Source organism: Ciconia boyciana, chromosome 4 (assembly GCF_034638445.1).
Source record: "Ciconia boyciana chromosome 4, ASM3463844v1, whole genome shotgun sequence".
Taxonomy (NCBI): Eukaryota; Metazoa; Chordata; class Aves; order Ciconiiformes; family Ciconiidae; genus Ciconia; species Ciconia boyciana.
In genome coordinates, this window is record NC_132937.1 from 48,174,853 (window position 1) to 48,193,924 (window position 19,072).

Genomic DNA, 19,072 nt, shown 5'->3' on the forward strand with positions numbered 1-19,072 from the left:
GGAAGGCTGGGACAACAGGATTAAGGTTGGGCTTGTTTTCCTCCAAAAATTAGGAACTGGAGATCTCAGTGCTGCAAGCTGTTTTGTATAAGCAGATGTGATATATTTACAGAAGCCCACTGAAGTACAGCAGACTGTACTGCAGCAAATATACTTGAATGCAAGGACTTATTTTTAATAAAGTATCTGCCCAAACAGCAGGTCATACCCCCCAGCGTCACAGTACCATGTTTATTTGAACTTCTAACTTTTGGAAACAGTTGCTGCTAAAAGCAGCAGCAAAATAGCTCACTATGTTCCAGAAAAAGTAGGAGGAACTGCATTGAAAACTCAAATGGTTGCTCTCTGAAGAACAAGGCGGCTTGTTTTGGCCCCATTTTCTATCCTGGGTATGAGTTCACATACAAAGACTCAAGACAGGGACTACTTTTTTGTACTGAATTTTGCTATTTGCTATCATCTGATCTATTTTGTAAGAAGCATAGAATTTCCTGAGAAAGGGATTTAATTAGCTGACTTCATGGTTTTGTAAGTTACTGAAGCACCAACACAGTATCTCCTATCTGAGAATCTCAAAGTATTTTCCAACTGTGTGTAAACACTATCATACTATTTTACTGATGGAGAAAGCAAGCATGTACCTTAATAAAAGCAGATTGAAGGATATAAAAGGAATAAAAGCCACATCTCTTGAGGTTTCACTACCATCCCCATATAACTAGTTTTACTATCCTTGCATGGCAAACTGTCAGTGAGCTGCAAGAGCAGGGCTGCCCCGTGAGGGGCTATGAACCAGGAGCAGAGGGCAATCTCAGCACCATGCCCTTCCCAGGACAGCACAGCTGCATGGTGCCTGAGCAGGACCAGGGCTGGTGACACTATCCCTCAACAACCCCTCACCAGCCAAGGTGATGAGTCAGGTCCACGACCCACCCAGGGGATCTGGTTAGCTGTGGCCAGCCAGGTCTGGAGACAGGGCAATCTACAGCACAGGCCCACAGTCCAGACAGGAAAAGCAGTAAGTCAGGATGGCAGGGGACAGGGCTGGGCAGAGACCTACTTACAGCTCAGCTCAGGCAAGGCTTGGGTGCCTGGGCATGAGCTTAAAGGGGACTCTTCGGCCCGTGGCCAGAGGGTGCATTGGTGGGGTCACCGATGAGGCTGGCCAGGGCAGCTAAAGCATACTGTTGCATGTAGCTCCCTGGCAATGAGGAGTCCGTTGCCTTCTGTAAAACATCACATGTTCATTATTACTAGTTTTAATAGCAATCGTCTTTGTACAAGAGCAGGACATCTCCTGTGACTCCTATTCTTAGAGCAGCCACTTTGGCAGTATCTATGCTCCTTCTGCTTTAACTGTCATATTTAACTAGAGCCTTGCATGTTGCTATTTTTAAATATTAAAGGGTTTTTTTTTGCAATAGGGAAGCATAGATGCATATAGCTATTATATTCATACTCAAATATAACTGTCTGTTAACAAAAATTAAAAGTCAGTTAACATCCATGTGCTCTTCATTGCACAGCAGCACCATTTTTTCTTTAGGAAAGCAGGAACAGTCTGAGCTCTGAGATTTGGAAAACTGTGAGCAGAAATACAGCTGACTTGATCCCTGTACCCACTCAAATGGACTTTTCTCCCTGAAAATATGAAAGTAATCAAGAAACAAAAGCTGTCCCAGCTTCTCTATAGTTAAGCTCTGCTGAGCTGACCACAACGCTGCTAAAAGATCTTATCTCAAGTCAGGCGGATTGGTTGCATGCTTTAGTGACCTATTCACTTCTCTCTTTTTCAAAGCAAATTTGGTTAAATCTAACAAGATGCCATCTCAGGGCAGCTTCTGACAGCTACACGGCATGACTTTGCAACTTTGCTACTTCTCACAATGCAGCAGACCAGAAGATCGGTAGGGCTGATAACACAATAGCAATCCATAGAGACCTTCCTTGCACTAGTTCTGCCTTTACTGGACAACCATGCTCAGGCAAGGCCTTTTAATTTAAAGAGAGCATTATACAAGGTATCATGGTATGGAGCCGAGTGATTTTCAGTTGAATAAATCATCAGCTCAAGTACTACAGAAAGACCTAATAGCAAACAGAGTAATGGAGAACTATAAACAAGATCCATAATAAGATTTAATCGTTTACAGAAAAAACCATGGCAAAATGCAAGAACAAAGCAAGTACTATTAAAAAAAGACAATGACAGATGGTAACTATGATACTTCCCCCCCGGCAAAACAGGGAATAGGCTGCTAAAAATCTGCAGCATGTTTTACTAAGCAGCCCTGAGGATGTGAAAAGTTTCATAGCTAAGCAAATTCTGTTGCTATTCAGTTATTTAACTCCTGCCCTGGCTGTTGGGCACATAACCCTGGCATGCTGTGTGTCTCAAACAGCAACAGGATTTCAGTGGGGTCACTAATCAGGAATTTGCTAGCAAATTAGTAAAGGTTTCTTTGTATGCTAGACTAATGGTTATCAGTCCTATTTTCTGTCTGGTTCCTCTCCCCCTGCCCTCCTCTGCATATTTCATATTTCGAATTTCTCTTGAGGAGTATGTGCCAACAGCCACAGAAAAAGCAAAAATAAAATGACAACACATTTGTTAACATTTTTACCTACATGACTACATCAACTGAGTCAGAGTACCATGTCTGGCTCATGTCTCCAATAATCCCTTTTTGCTGGTAAGTCTCTAAAGGCTTTATTTTACAAATACGGAGATCCGAATATTTTATGCTATTTGACTAAGGTACCATTTCAAGTCAGACTCCATAAATACAATCAGACAAGCTGTCTGATGCCTAAGCACTGTGCTCTGTCCAGGGATGCTGGGTGTGTGTGAGGGCTGTTTCTGAATGCTGTGAGAACAACAGCACAAGTTGCTTCTTGTAGGAAACATCAAGGGAAAACACCACCATCACAGAGAGATGGGTTTTTCCTTCTTCTTCTTTTTTAAAAAATTGTGCACACTAGCAGCATGTATGCATTTTGTAACAGAGAGACTCAGAATCCGTCTCTAGTGTTCTTACAGTTTTAAAGACACCTAGCCCTTGTCAAACAGGCATAACAGTGGTAGCTCCCATTGCTATTGACATGAGGGAGGCTTGTATTTTACCTGTCATTTACACGTTGAAACACCAGATTGCTAAGTGGTTCCAGCTGTTTTGTCAATAATGAAATTAGAAGGTCCTGTTCTTGGTGCAAAATCCTGTATTTCTGCACCTCTTGTATTCTTCTACTGGTAGAAGTTCAGTTTTCAGCTCTTTTATTCAGATTTTCACATCAGATTTGGAAGCTTCTCTTCAGACCTTTACAGCCACATTTGCAACACAGTGAATGACTCTGCCTGTAACATGAGCATTTTATTTTGCTGTCTCAGAATGGGGCATGTTATTTTGAAATCCAGTTCTTAGTGCGAGTAGGAAGGAAAGAAGGGTAAAATGTCAATATTTCAAGGACTGTTATAAAACTTAGGGAGGAGGGATCCCAAGACAGAAGTCTCACAAGGCCAGGAATGTCACATGACTCAAGACAGCATGTGCACATGAACAAGCACTTCTTTTAAAACTAGCTTTTCTCCAGATTTTGCTGAGCAATGGCGTATCTGTTTTTCCCATGTATACATAGAGCTAAATCCTGAGGTGCACTGAGCTCTTGCAAGTCCCTTTATGTTCAACAAAAGCTGCAAAAACTGAACAGTTTCAAGGACTAGACCTAGACACCTAATTTTTCTACTGACTTCAGTTATGCACGTCCTGTGCTTGCTTACAAGCCTTGCAAGCTTGTAATTTTTTCCAGCTGAAAAACCAAAGGTTGCAAGAGCAATTTTGCCTGTGTACCTTCCCATAAGCTCTCAGATATCTATCAGAGGAATTAAACAGAATATAAAAGTTTGCAAATCCATCTATTAAAAATTAACTTGTAATTGGTGAGTTACTAAGGTTCCCTTTTTCATTTCAATGGAGATTAATTAGAATTCTATCTATTTGTACATGGTTTCTGGATAAAATGGATGCTCTGTCAAAGAACACAAACATGGCATTTTGAAATGTGCTGTCTGAGTAAAAGCTGAAGAAGGATCATTAGATGCTGTGGATGAAGCATGAGAGTTTTGCCTCATTTAATGTGGGGGACTGCTCATGGGCTATGTATTATGCACCCCAAACGCAGGTGACACAGAAATGACAGTGATTTGGATTCTGGGCATTGTGACTTTTATCCTTTATGCAATTTTCTTCCTGCTCTTCAAGGAAGAGTAGATACTGGCTGATCCACTGATTTTGGAAAAAATCATAAAATGGGAAGAAAAGTGTCTGCAACAAGAAGTGGACCCACTGACTTCCTCCTATTTATTCAGTACCTGTCCAAAGGCAAGCTTCATTGGATACTCCCTAGGTCTTATAGGGAAGGGACAGTGAACACCAGATCCTTACTCATACTGTTAAGTTTCATAGATTTTGCAATGTTTGCCCCTCATGTCTTCCTTCCATGATTCCCACCTAAACACAAACCACACTCACATAAGCATGGACATGCAGGTGGCCTGATCCAGTTCCTCCTCTCTGGCTGATCAGTCTTGAAGGTCAATAGGGAAACATATGCATGCCCTCACTCACACCTCTTACATGTACATTCACATTTGCAGTTCTTTGAGGTCACATACAATAATTTTCCACATCCTGTTCACTGAGCTTAACCCTGGGTCAGATCCTAGTCAGCAACTGGCAGTCCTGAGGCCTTTGATCATTCTTGTTGCCCTTGGTGCCCTTTTTTGACGTGAAAGGGTGAGAAGAGCCAACAGTGTTGAAGTGACAAGAACACCTTGAACTTACACAGTGATAAAATAACGTTCTCATGACTATCCATAAAGTAATACTGAGCTGGCATTTTTTAGGGCAAAACATCAATGATTAAAAAAGTGTTTAAGAGTTGGTATTGTAGCCCTGGTTTAAGAGTGCATTAAAAAACATGCTCACTAATTTTCAATGTGTGAATAAAAAACTCTCATCTTTACAGTAGGGCACACTAAAAATACTAAAGTGTTTAATGTATTTAAGTACCACTGAAGCCAATGTGAGTCACAGAGGCACTTAAAGCACATGCTTGCTAAACAGGAGTCTTCTGACTAAATGTCTTGCTGCATCTGTCCTCTATCAGGCATGCGCATTTTCAGTCACAGAGATTATTTCAATGTATTTGGGGTTGGTCAGCCATTTTCATTGACCTACATAAGTAAACCAGATAAATAACTCTTCATATGGAAGTATAGTATTCTTAATAAAACCTAGTAATTATTCTTAATAAGACTGTAAATATGCCAGTCACTCCGAGACCTGTCTTTCCCAGGATTGTTTAAGAACAATTGGTGCTATGTTTCATCATGATTCCAAAAAGATGAGTAATTGAAACATTTCTGCCTGAGCATGCCCTTATTTTGCATTAATTGTCCTTTATTTACTGTAAGTGTTAAGCCAAGTCATAAAGCAGTATCCAAGCTGGAGAACTGGCATCCAATGATACATAACATGCTTACTAAAACAAGTAAGCGTCGGTGTACAGAATTGTATTTTGTTCTGCCAGCATTCCAACCAGTTTGCTTCCCACTCAATAGTTTTGTGGGTATGGTCTACAAAAGCTGAAATGCTTCTCTTTTTTATTAAGATGGTGTCACTGATAACAAGTGCCTTGATTACATTTAGGAAAATGTCTATTTAACTCTATCAAGGAACTGCTGAAAGGTTGGCATGGTTCAGTGACTGAAAAAATGTGACTACTGGAGTGTAGCCTAAAAGCAGAAGTTCATATAGCACTTCCCCTTTTATTTTGCTGTTTTGATGCTATCTAATTTACATCTCCAGAAGAACAAGCTCTATAGCTCCACACAGTGTTTATTTACAAATGTCAAACCTCTAAACAGGCCACAGAATAGTTAATTAGATATTTTTCTAAATGTGGATAAAGTCAACCAATTCTCTATAATTTTTCTAATGCATTCTTCTTTAATGGGTTTATTTTTCCGATAGGTTATTTAATATTTATGAGGTCCATCTAAGAATATAACTGACAGTATTTGCACTTTTTGTGTACGTGTATGTTAACAGCTAGTCCTGATGTTGCATCTTTTGCCCCTCCAGATCTTCAGCTGAAGTACAAGCTTCTGCTTGACACACAACTTGGAATCTGTCTCCTTAACTAATTTACATACATAACAGATTGGTGAGGCACATACTATTAGTAAGATTTCAACAACACTTAGGTGACTTCCTAGAGGCCATACAGGTGTCCTTGCAGGATCTTAGACCAGAAATCAGAACTCTTGGCATATAATTGTCCTCACTGCTCCGAGCCTCCTGACTGGAAAACGTATTTTGTTTGATGTGCAGGGGATAGGCATGAAGAAGAGCAATTTACTCATAAATACAGTAATGAAAAGGCTCTACTTCATGCTGATGATATTCTTGCATTGAATGGGTTACCATTTAATCAATGATGTTTTGGGATGAGCAATCAGTTTTCATGTAATTTACCAAGAGATAAATGATTTCTGAGTTTTGTCCTGCAACAGTTTAAGTCTGAAATAGATCATTAATAAATAGAAAAAAAAGCAGAGTTCAAACATCATTTATTTTACATTGCATTTGAACAGGAAACAGCTCAAAAATATGATGCCTTCTCTGACAGTGACAATTTCAGTTCTACTTGCAGCTGTATTTTAGGGATGTTGGGACAGCTCTACCTCAGTATGAACTTGGCTGAATATCACACAAAGCCCTCACAAAAAGCTGATTTTTTTTCAGTGTACTCACTGATCACAAAGAACTACAAACTGAATTGATCACTGGTTTCTTTCAGACACCGCCAGGTCAGTATAGACAGAGATAAGCTCCTAAGGGGAAGAGAGATGGGAACTGGAATTCGTGTTGCCCAGGATGCTGTACGGTTGTTAACAAACAAACTGATAGTTAACCAGGCTCTTAAAACAAGCGTGTAATTTGTTGGCGTAGCACTTTGTGGATGTTCACTTACAGCACTCTGTGTTTGTTTCCAAGCAGCTTGGGAATAAAATTCCAAAGTTCAGATGATCTGCTAGAAAAATATTTAAAAAGAACCAGAACATTAAGCTCAACCAATATAAATACATAATCAATATAGAGTGGAGTTGCTACAGCTCTCTTCGCTTACCAAATAAAAGCCTGCGGAGGGCAGGGCTAATGCTATAGGCACCTTAATACACTGTCAGAGGTTATTTAATATGCATCTCAGTCCAGACAAGTGCCTACAATGAAAAGACATAGAAGACAAAATTAAGGTTAATATCAACTAATCATATACAAGAAAATCCCTCTGTTTTTTTCTCTTCTTTTATTTTGTCCCTTGTATCTGCTCAAGAAGATACTTACAAATGTCTTTTGCATCTTGACACCTGTAAGTCAGGATCCTGCTTCTTGGATGGAGATGGTGTCCCATGCTGCAGATGATGTCCAACAGCCTACCTGATCAGTCTCCTGTCTCCAACATGTATGTCCTCCTTTACTGCTCATCTTCAGACTGAAAACATTCTTCTTCAAATTCAACAGCGGTGTCAGGGCATGATCAATTACAGATAACACTGTATCCATAACAAGTGTTATGGATAACATGCATCAATATAGTATGTATAGCAATATAATTCAAGTGCACTTTGTGAGTTTCCGATGATACAATACAGCAAATGTTCTCAAAATTCCAGAAACACCGAGTAAAACCGATGATTTAAATGTGTAACATAAGACAAGTCTAGGTCATCCCTTCTACCAATGCTTCCATATGCAAGAACTCCTCTCCCTCCAACCATTTTGTCTGCAATTCCATATCCATGTAATATACCGTTACTGTACTGTGTGCACCCCGTACTTCAGGTATGGGGTGTTACCTGGTAAAAACATGCAGCCATCACCCCAAAAAAGCTTAATTCATTTCTTTCCACACACAGCAGCTTGCACGGTTCTTTCGTCAGTTTGTTTACACTGAATAGAAAATGTTTTTCCAGCACTGGTTTATACTGAAAATGATGTTACGAAATGCATACCAGAGTCATTTAGCTCCTTCTACAATCCCTTTTTCCTCTTGGAAAGCCATATATAGTTTGCCTATAGCCTCTTTATTGACCAGAGGTGATCCGATCCCATTAAATTATCTACAGTTCATAATGTTGGTGCTTTCCTTAAGAGGCTGCATTGTGTGTTCCAGAATCTAAAATAATAAACTTACTTCCTAAAGCCAAGACTTCAAAAATTATCTGGGATGCTGGACGTTTCAGCTGCCTAGTATCAAGTATCAAACACCTTCAAGGAATGCAATTCTCTAGACATGTTCAGAAACCACAATGGCTTTTGGCAAAGTAATTGTGTGCACAGAGCAAATAATTCAGTGGCAGGCTACTCATGAAACTATGATCGTATTAGTTAGTCACTGAAACCCAGATAATAACATCTGAAAGAAGATAATGTATTTCTAAGGATATTTTCACTCAGGTAGAAGGGGAATTTTTTAAAAAATAACCCCCTACTGAATTTATAGCAGTTAACCAAACTGAAGTCCTCAGGGTGGTTTCTATATGGACTTTATTCCAAAGAACCCGATCTTCTGCAAATGTTGTGGGAGCTATGTTAAATCTTCTAACCCATGGTTTTGGCACATATATTTATTGATGCTGACAATGATGAATGCATTAAGTGATATGGGTTGGTTTCAGTGCTTTCAAATCTTTTTCTCCCTTCATATTTGGCTTTATATATTGTGCATGGCTGTTAACGTGTGGGTAAGAGCTCTGCTTTGATTTCCCTGTCTCTTTTCTCAGAGACAAGTAAACATAAGAAAGTATTTTGGGCCCAAGTTTAGTTGATTTCAAACCTAACTAAACGCTAACTAGGACTTTATTGTAATATTTGTATCCACATATATTTCCACTCCAAAATTCACAAGCAAATTTACTCATTCACTTGCAAATTTTAGGTTTGGGTTCTTGAATGCTTGGTGAAAGCCACTTTTGAATAATGTACACATTTCCAAAATTCCAAATAAAAATGTGTCAGTTGTTCAGTTCATCCACTGAAAAAAACCCAGAAACATTATTGCAAAACTCTATTGCAAAACTCAGGAAACTGAGTTCTAGCGCTACTCGTTTATACTGCTGGTTAGTTACATAAATTGTCCAGTGAAAAACTGAAAACAGTACTTTGTGACTTGTGTGAAATGACATACCACTATAAAATGGATGGTGAGTATCTACAGGTAATTAGAGAATGATCTGAAACCAATAATGATTAATTGCAGAAAATTATAAATTATCAAACGGTAAATAATGTTGCCAAATGATTTTGTGACCATTTGTGAATAACTGATTACTAGGAAAAACAGGTGGAATGTATCCAATTAATTTTATTACTTGCCCTTTCTTTGCTCAGAATTAGCTGTTTATTCTATTTAACCATAGCTGAATACAAAAATAAAAAATAATTTGGCAGAAAGTAAGTATAATCGTAATGATTAATGCAAAAGAACTGTACTGGTCTATTCCAGAATGATTGTTCTGTGTGGTAAAACAATGGAGTCTAGCTGTTGTAAATGAGTATTGTTCCAGTATTTCAGGTCATATACTGTATATAAGGACAGATTGCTGACTTTGATTTTGCAATAATGATAGAATAAACTGTTCTTCCCCTTCTTTCTAACAGTCTCTTCACAGGACTGTTCCATCTCTCTTGTCTGAATTCAGAAAATGTCTGCAATAATCAGTGTGATTTTTCTCTGTGCTTTATTAAAACTCATGGCTTTGCAGCTGACTAGCCTTAGCATTTAATCCACTATTTTTTGTTGGGTTTTTTTTCCTTTTCCTTTTAAAATACATAAGATCTTCCTGTGGTGTTATAGCGAATTAACTTTCCTTTTACTGGTTTTTTTTTCATTTCTGATATTAGGATTTTGATATTTCTTTAGATTTCATCTTTAAGGATGTTAACAACCATTATAACTCACTCTCTGAAATCATCTCTGTGGATGGTCTATAGGAAAGTGAGTTCAATATTTGCCCTACCTTGTTCTGTTTATATGGATCTGTTCTCAGTGAAAAAGGCCATTTTTGGTGGGTCAAAGGATGACAAAATAGAACAGGCAGTTTAAATAACAGGCTAATCTGTGGCAATCTTCAGCAGCAGAAATCTGCAAGGTAAAGGACTCGTTTGTTCCATAATCAGTTTTAAGAAGTTAAGATGACCTAATATGGATATTTTGATGTACATTACACAGATGCTCACGCACTGTCACACAGCTTCTTTGTTTTATATGACATAACGCCTGCATCTTAAAGCAGCCTGGCAAAAACTTCCTGCCATCGACTATGACCATGCCTCACTAACAGCCTTTCTGTAAGTTTTTTTTTTGCCTTTGAGCTATGTTGCTGGCAGTGATAATAGTGGGGGGAAGGGTAATTTTTTTTTAAATTTCACACACAAGGACTGACCCCCCATAACTGTTAATGCAACAGCTGCAGATATAACATTAAGTGAGAGCTAGCTGCGCAATCTAAATGACAGTTCATGGCAATAGCTGCAAATCAACACCAGGAGTCTAACAGTGGCAACTGCAGAATACCTACCTGCCTGCAACATTCTCATCCTGGATCTACTTTTGCCACCAGCAGTGTCTCCTCCTTCCTTTCACTAGCCTGCTATAGAGACGTATGCATCTAGGCTTACGATATTTGAATGTCCCTGGATGTTACCATAGCTCTGCACGAGCTCTTCCTTTTCAGGACACAGCTATCTCAAGAGTGCAGTTTCCAAAACAACATGACTGTCACTGAGCAGGCAGCTGCAAGCAAGTCTTATCTTCAACTAGGTGAACTTGATGACAACTGACAACTGGACCTCTGTGCATAAAGGGCTTTCACAGCTCTGTCGAGCTTTGTTATCATAGTCTTACTGCTATATCCTGTAACTGTGCCACTGCCAGAACTGTTCAAGAAACTCTGTGAGCTTGGTCCTCTGCATGCATTTCATTTCTACACAGCTTTTGCATCCCAGGGTATTATGAGTTACATTCCCATACCACAACACTGAGAAACATGCTTATGTTTTTGTACTCAAGTACAACCAGCCTATGATTTAAAAAGTCTATTATTACCAAACTACCATTCTAGGCATCTAAATATGTTCTTGATTCAGCCCACAAAAATGTACCAAAAATGGCAGTTTAGATCATGTTCATATCACTGACGTGACGATTTTGACAATCACACTTCTAACAAAACACTGCACCATCATTATTTCTAATTTCAATTACATGCCTCATGCCTCTCCACAGAGAAAGCAACAATAGCAGCAATGCAAACATTACAAAGACTTCAGTCTCTTTACTTTTTGCACAATGTACAGTTACAACAAAATCCTACAATGTAGTTGCTATTAACAGTAGCCGTTTCCTTCATTAATGCTGCTCTGAGCACACAACCTGGCATTGTTCCAGAGGAACAGCACGAGCTGGAAGCATGTTTACCTCTTATACATACACATGCGTTAGGATGCTGTAGCATTAACTAAAGAAGCTACAAAGAAGTATGAAAGACACGCAAGTCCCTTACTAATTGTTTCATGGATTTTCTTTGAGAAATTTCTCTGTACTTTCATCAAGATGAACTTGGCAAAATGTAATAATCCAGAAGGATGATTCTAAAAGTCATAGCTATTCTTCAGGAAGTATTTTGTATAATTTACTTCATAATATGAGGAATAGAAGGGGAGTTAATAAATGAGATGCTGCTACACTCCTGAACATTATTTCCATTTCCTAATTTAGAAGGCTAGCTATCAAAAAAGCAGGCCAAAAAAGGTTCAGAGAAGAGACTACAGCAAGGAGGGTGTTTGTAGCAGAAGCACTGATTGGCATCTATCTGGCAGCAGGGAATTTCATGGTAAGGCGTTTCCAAGTTGCCCACTTAAAAGTTTAGGGTATGAAATACCTTGGTATTTTGTTCCTTTACTATTTTTTTTTTTTCCAAGGCATGTTATGGTTTTGTCTGGATTCTAATATACACATCCTTATAACTCACTTCTCTTTTTGTGTTTGTGTTTAGACAGAAATATTTCAGCTGGAACTTGGTATTCGTATGGTAATAACAACTTATTACCAAAAAGATGTTAGGAGAGAGCAGGCCTCAGGTGTGGGCACTGATGGTGTTCTTTGAAGGGAACTGGGTAATTTGTATGCAGCAAGACCTGTTTTGGGACAGCTCAGTCCAGACCAACTCCTCTAACAAGCAGTGCTAGGGGACTGGTTCAGTAAACTTTCCTGATTATTTCTACCAGTAGCTATTTATTTCCAACAAAGGCACTGCCCTTGCAATGGTGTGGACATCTACCTTTAGTTCTCTTCCATCTCCTTTTATTTTCCGATTACAAGAGAAGACTAACAAGCCTCATTCGCTATATCTAAAGCGATAGCTTTAGGTTCTACTTTTCATCCTTCACACCACACTCTCCTTAATATGCAAATAAAAGTATTTGGCCAATCATGGAAATAAAATTAAGGAACAGGTCGCAAACGAAAAAAAAAAACCCTAGCAAAAAAAAAAAAAGGTGATTTTTTTTTTTCAGTTGAATCAGATCCTTGATCCAACTCATCACCTGGGAGAAATGCTTGTGCCAGCACCTGGCAGAAGCTTGACGCCAAAAACATGATACTGCACACACGCTGCACCAGTGCTCATCCTGTCCCCAAAACACAGCCTCAATGGCAACATCCGTGCTGGTGACTCACAGGTCTTTCTCGCCCAGACTTGTCTTGATCACCTACAGCAGCCCACCCTACCACCCCTCTGTCACTAAACAACCTCTTCAGCTCCTGGGGTGCGAAAGGCACCTACTTCGTGCAAAGGCTCCGACCGCACCGAGCCCCGACGCAGGCCCGGGCTTCCCAGAGCCGTGAGGCGTGAGCAGCCCAACCGCCAGCGGCGGGAGCCAGAGGCCGAGCCTTACCCGAGCGCCGCGGCCTCCCAGCTTGCCTGTTCAGAGCTGTTTTTACCGCCCTGCGGACACGTCCTGTCACGGCGGCTGGCGGAGAGCCGCCCTGGCCCCTCGCCGACCACTTGCGGCGGGGCCCCCGCACGCCCCCGTCACGGCGGGGCGACAGCTTCGCCGCCTAGCCTAGCCTAGCCTAGCCTAGCCTGGCCTGGCCCGGCCTAACCTTCCCCCTTCTCCCCCCCCCCCCCGCGGCCCCCCCCGCGCATGCGCAGACCGTCACCAGACACCCCCCTCAGCGGTGGACAGCGCCTTTGTGCGCTTGCGCAGAACACCCCTCCCCGCGTTCCCCCCCCCCCGCAAGCGCATGCGCATGCGCTCCCCCGCCCATTCCCTCCCGGCCTCCGACGCCGGCGCCGGCGCGCGCCTTTTCGCCCGGAACCTTGACACGGAGTCTTTCGGGGCCGGGGGCGGGAGCCTCAGACGCCTCTGACGTCACTTCCGCGCGGTCCCCCCGCCGGGGCCAATGGGCGCCTCCGCGCCCGGCCCCGCCCCGCCCTCGCCCGCCCCCTCCCTCAGCCGCGGGGCCGCCGTCGCGCTCCGGGCCGCGGCGTTCGGACGCCGTAGCGGGGGAGGAGGAGGAAGGGGAGGAGAAGAGAGGAGATGGCGGCGGGGGCCTCGGCGGTGGCGACGACGACGACAGCGACACGGAGAGCGGGCGGGCAAGGCACCCGCAGGAGGGAGGAGCCGCCGCTGCAGCCGCCGCAGCTCCCGCGGGCCCGCTCGGAGCAGTGACCGGCCGCCTCCCCCGCCGTCTCCCTCAGGCCGCGGCCCGCTTGGCTCTCGCCCGTCCCCGGACTCCCCTCCGCCTCGACCCTCGGCGGCTGCGGCGCTTCCCGCCCTCACGCCCGCGTGAGAGCACCGGCGGCGGCCGGGGGCGACGGCCCGCGGTCCCCGGCGGCGGGGAGGCCTTAGGCGGCCCCCTCCCGGGCGCGGGCGGTGGTGGTGAGCCGAGGGGTCCCGTCGCTTTGCTGGTGATTATGCATGGTCGGCCCCCGGCCGGTGGTCAGAGCCCTTCGTCCGGAGGCCGTCGAGCGGGCAGCGAGCTCTCCTGCGTCTCTCCTTCGGCCGATGTCCCCGCCGCCCGCCGCCTAGCCTAGAGTGAGCTGGGAGCCCGCGTCTCGGGAAGAGAGAAATCTACAGCCATGTATTTTCTCAGCGGCTGGCCCAAGAGGCTGTTGTGTCCTCTGGAGTCCCTGGAGCAACCTCTTCACATCCAGACGGATCCCCAGAGAGCTTTCTTCGCAGTCTTATCCCCATCTCAGCTAAGCATCTGGTACTGCAGAGTGAGTATCCATAGTCCTGTTAGCCCTCAGACCCTGCTCTCCCAGAAGAAAAGCCCTCTCATCTGTAAAATGTTTCTTTTCGTTCCTGTTCCAGAAGGGGTTGTAAAATTTGGGACTAAAGCTTACAGAATACTTCATTATTTGTGAATCAGAGTGGTTAAGCCACGATGTTTACTGATAGCAATGTAGGGTTAAGAAAATATGTAAGATCAATCTGCTTGGGGTTAATACCTATTATTCCTGAAAATGAGACTTCTAACCAACTTTTTTTTTACTTTGACTTTAAATAGCGCTTAAGCTTAATATTAAGAATGTTTGTAGCAATGCTTTTTTTTCAAATATGCTTCCTGTCTTCTGCCTTCGTATGTTCTGTGTTTTACATAAAAGAACATATGAATGTGGGAGATATGAAACACATTTTTTATAAAACACAGAACAGACTATAACATTCTGTGTAATGATATAACACAGAAGTTCATGAACTTTTTCTTTTTATGAAAAGTTTAAAAGTTTTGTGGCCCTAAACAGAAGAATTGTCATAGTTTTTGCATGGAAGTTGCTGCTCTAGCAACATCCAGTTTGAGACTATGTGAATAATTGACCTTAAATGCCTTGCTTTTAATTGACTTTGAATTAGTGTGGTAACAGAAATGGCGTTTGTGTGTTTGATTTGATGCAGGCAATGAAACAGCTGTGATACTGACTTTAAATTTTGATGCTGGATCTTTTTAAATACTGCCTAGATTAGAGCCTAAATCTGTCTATAAATATCTCCAACTCCAGATAATTTATAGAGTTCATCTCAGATTACAGGAGAAAACTAGCAATCCAGTTTTAGAAAGCTGATACTGAAAGGTATCAAATGACAGTCATAGGCTTAAAATCTTGTTTTAAGTTGTGTTGAGGTTTCATCACTTTACCTTGTGTTGCGCTCTGCATGGCTGTTCGTTAGTTCCTGGGTGAAGTGCTGGTGCTGTTTTTTTAACCTATACAAGTATGCAACTAGGACGTATCAGCCCAGTCAGTACGCTGTGTGAACATCGTCATGTGGCCTCTGTTAGGTTTGTGGCACATAGTGTAGGTGAAGTGTACACTCTTCTAGCTTTTGCCAGTTGTTAAACCTATAGTTGTAGTCCGTCAACAGAGCACAACTGATCTTCTTTTCCAGGAAAATACATAAAAAAGAACAGGCTTGTAGAATGCTTCTCAAGATGTGCCCTACATTCTAGAGAATGTAGTTTACTTTATCATCTATTCCTGAGGACAAGTTTCATTAACTTACATGCTTGGACTTGTTTTGAAATGTTAAATGTTGTATAACTGGCTACAGACAGAGCACTAAAAGAATTCATTCGATGCAGAAAAGCTGAGTAAACTTACAGGTCATTAAAATTTTTTAAATACATTTTAATTTAGTATGTAATGGGTGCTTTTGAGGAAGGTGCTGACTTGTGCCAGCCTTGACTACTGACTGATCTTAGTGATCAAGCCTGTTGAGTATGTTACAATCTCACCACCTGTGTGGACATCAGGCTGTTAGCAAAATCCTGTAAAGCAAAAGTTTCAGTTAAAAGTATTTTGTAAGAGGATATCTCGCATTATTTTTATGCATATAGCTGGGGTTTTGGGTGGTTTTTGTTTTGTTTTTGAAGGTGAAGCTTAAAATCATATGTTGGACTTTTATAAAACAAACTAAAATTATTGCATTCTAGAAAATGTTTTCACTTGTCAATAGTATCTTCTTTGGAACAAGGCTAAGTTCTGCTGAGGTTGAACTAATTCAGTTTCTTGAAGTAGAAAAGCCTTCAGGCTAATGTTCTTCTTAGACTTATTACTGTCTCAACTATATATGAAAGGTTTCATGTAAGAATGAGGTGATGAGGCTGGTGAAGTTCTGTTTTGAATTTTTCAAGAACAGGGCGCCCTTTGAAATGCTTCCAGGTGTGTGAATTTACATTCAGTATGTGTATTTTTCAAGTGAGATGGTAACGTTTGAAGCTTCTTTTCACCTACCATGTGCTAAGAACTAAGGGAACTAAGGAAAGTTTATCCCCAAGTGTGGATTGTTTTCTGGTTTGGAAACAATATAGGTATTAAGATTAGAAACTGTGGTAAATGGTGTAGGTAAAACCAGACAGAATTCTGCTATTGTTTTTGAGCCCAAAAGTCCTTCACTGTTTTACATGTTATTTTGTAGGGAGAGATTGGATTGTGGATAGAAAAGACCAGTGGTGAACGTTTTTGATCACGCACCAGTATTGGTGAAAGATTTTTGAGCATGCACCCCCAATATGTGTACATTTATTTGTTTATGAATTATATGCAAGTGCTACTGTACTAGTATGCACATTATCAAGCATACACAACATAGAAATTAAAAAATAGAATAGAATAGACTATTTCAGTTGGAAGGGACCTACAACGATCATCTCGCCCGTCTGCCTGACCGATTCAGGGCCAACCAAAAGTTAAAGCATGTTATTAAGGGCATTGTCCAAATGCCTCTTAAACACTGACAGGCTTGGGGCATCAACCACCTCTCTAGGAAGCCTGTGCCAGGGTTTGAAAAGGAAAAAAAAAGAATGAAGTAAAGCTGAAATAAACACATTTTAAAATTTTTATTTAGTAATAGTACAAAAAAAAATTTTTTCTTGCACCCCAATGGGTTGTATTAAATGCATCCCATTTTGGAGACCGCTGTTCCAAGTATTTTTCTTAAATCAAGAAATTTTTGGCCTAGGTACCTCAGAAGATTCCTTGACAGTAAGATCCAATGAAACTGTTTTCGTTGACAGCATTGGAAAGCTTGTCCGTGTTTTCATTCTGGTAATGTTAAGTGGATGCTTGAAATGAGAAACTTCAATCCATGAAAGAAACTTTCTGAAATGCTAAAATTAGGTAATTGATGTTTATTAGATTGACTTGGGCACCAAAGGTGAGGTTTCATCAGGCAGCTGTGCAGTCCTAAGTGTCATGATCTTTCCTACTTGCACCTGTATTTTAGTGGCTCTTAGGGTGAACTAGTGATGGCTTTTACAGGGTTGTTCAGCTTGTTGAACAAGTAGAAGCCTGTTTTCTTCAGCTCCTGAAGGGATCAAAGGAGTGTTGTAGTTGACTAATTGAAAGTGTTGCTCCTTTAACAGTAGTGGCTTTTAATTTTAAATTGGTTTGGTTATCTCATGAAATAAGAGCTTGAGGTAGTACAGGGAATTCTAGGTATTCACCCACAGGGCTCTAGACATTAAGGGAAGATGTATGCAACTGAAGAAGGAGGTGTGATAGATGAGTGGAGTTCCCCCTGTAAGTGTTGAAGAGTGAATTGTGTGCAACAAGAATAGTCTGATGATGTAGTTGTATGTATAAATATAGTTCAGCATTTCCTTTCTTTAATCTTAACAAACTTGTGCAATTGCAGGAATAACTACTGGCCTTGAATATTTAATTAAGAATACCGGAGGTTGTTGGACTATTTGCTATGACTGTGCCAGTTAAAACCAGTTTTGTAAGCTCTTTGAAGCGAAGAGTAGCTTGCCCCAACTACTCATTTTGAGCAGCATTTCTTAATTACCTAGGTGCTTATCAGCTTATGATTTACATCTACTCTTGTTTTTAAACTTTCCTGGTTTTTTGTGATGATCTGATGTTGAATCAGATCACCCAGAGGAACTATAAGCTTATGGGAAAGCATGCATGTCAGAATCCTAGATTGTCAAATAATCTGTATTCATTCTAAATGCGCACTTAGGTGCTTTTCAGTCCCTAGCTGTGGCAATATTAGAATTGAACTTAATATGTACTTTACATCTAAGCATGCATGTTATTTAAACAAATGGGACAAATCAGGGGACTGTGCTTCTGTTAGAGAAGTGATCTGTGTAACCTGGAATTTTGGCTTGCTATAAAAGGAGTTACTTGTGACACCAGTGCTTATAGTTCATATGATACATGAATAAATATATTTAAAAAGTAGGCAGTTGTTTTTGTAATTTTTTTTATTACACGTGGCCATTAAAAGAAAAAAAAAATTATGCTTTCACCATGCTTTCAGGCTTATGCTTTCATCTCGGAACTGTAAGCAGAATAATTTACTGAATTACTGTATGTGGCCCTTTCCTTCCTTTTAGCTGAAATTTGATTGCAAAATGGACAAGAGACAAAGTAAGTGGTTGTGTATTGTGAACAATATGACACAATAGCATCAGTGCAAACTAAGATGTCTTGCCTCTCTGCTGTGCTTTTTGCTTAGTAATTTAACCCCTGAGATACTAACCTCTTACTGATACCCATCAAACATTTGTCTGAGAAGGCCATTTCTTTTTATATGCCAAAAATAGTAACAGTTGTGCTGTTGCTTCTATTATAAAGATGTATTGGTGGTTACATAAGTAAATAAATAAGAAATACCTGTTAGACTGATAGATTTATAGAATATAGCCTTTCTTATTGGCAACGTTTTTGAGCAGTAGGTTAGCTGAAAACTTCCGCTTGGGAGAGGTAGTGATTGACAGTTCTCATGCACTTTGGTTTTTTGAAGTCTTTTGCAGTAGCTTATGTGAAGCCCAGTATTGGGAGCTGTGTCTACTGTGTTTATTGGATGGATACTCTGCTGATTATAAGGTTTCCAGCTGCTTTTAAAACTTAATTAAAGGAGTTATGTTTTTATAATTAACGCTGCGTTTAGAAATTCTTTTATCACCACCTTGTATCTCTGTTACTGACAAA

General features: G+C 41.0%; 1 protein-coding gene and 1 long non-coding RNA gene across 8 annotated transcripts in view; one reads left to right on the forward strand and one right to left on the reverse strand.

Moving 5' to 3' along the window:
- Positions 1-6,120: 6,120 nt before the first annotated feature.
- LOC140651196 (uncharacterized) lies at positions 6,121-12,542 on the reverse strand. Its single transcript, XR_012042295.1, has 3 exons — positions 7,410-12,542; positions 7,192-7,285; positions 6,121-7,095 (listed from the first exon to the last, which is right to left on the reverse strand). It is a non-coding gene; the product is annotated as an uncharacterized lncRNA (long non-coding RNA).
- A 1,659-nt stretch (positions 12,543-14,201) lies between these two features.
- Positions 14,202-19,072, forward strand: part of RIC1 (RIC1 homolog, RAB6A GEF complex partner 1) — a 55,628-nt gene continuing 50,757 nt past the window's right edge. For all 7 annotated transcript variants that reach the window (XM_072859021.1, XM_072859020.1, XM_072859018.1 and 4 more), the window contains exon 1: positions 14,202-14,350. In XM_072859021.1, the coding sequence (XP_072715122.1) occupies positions 14,210-14,350 (141 nt within the window). In that variant the 5' untranslated portion in view covers positions 14,202-14,209. The remainder of the gene's footprint in view (positions 14,351-19,072) is intronic.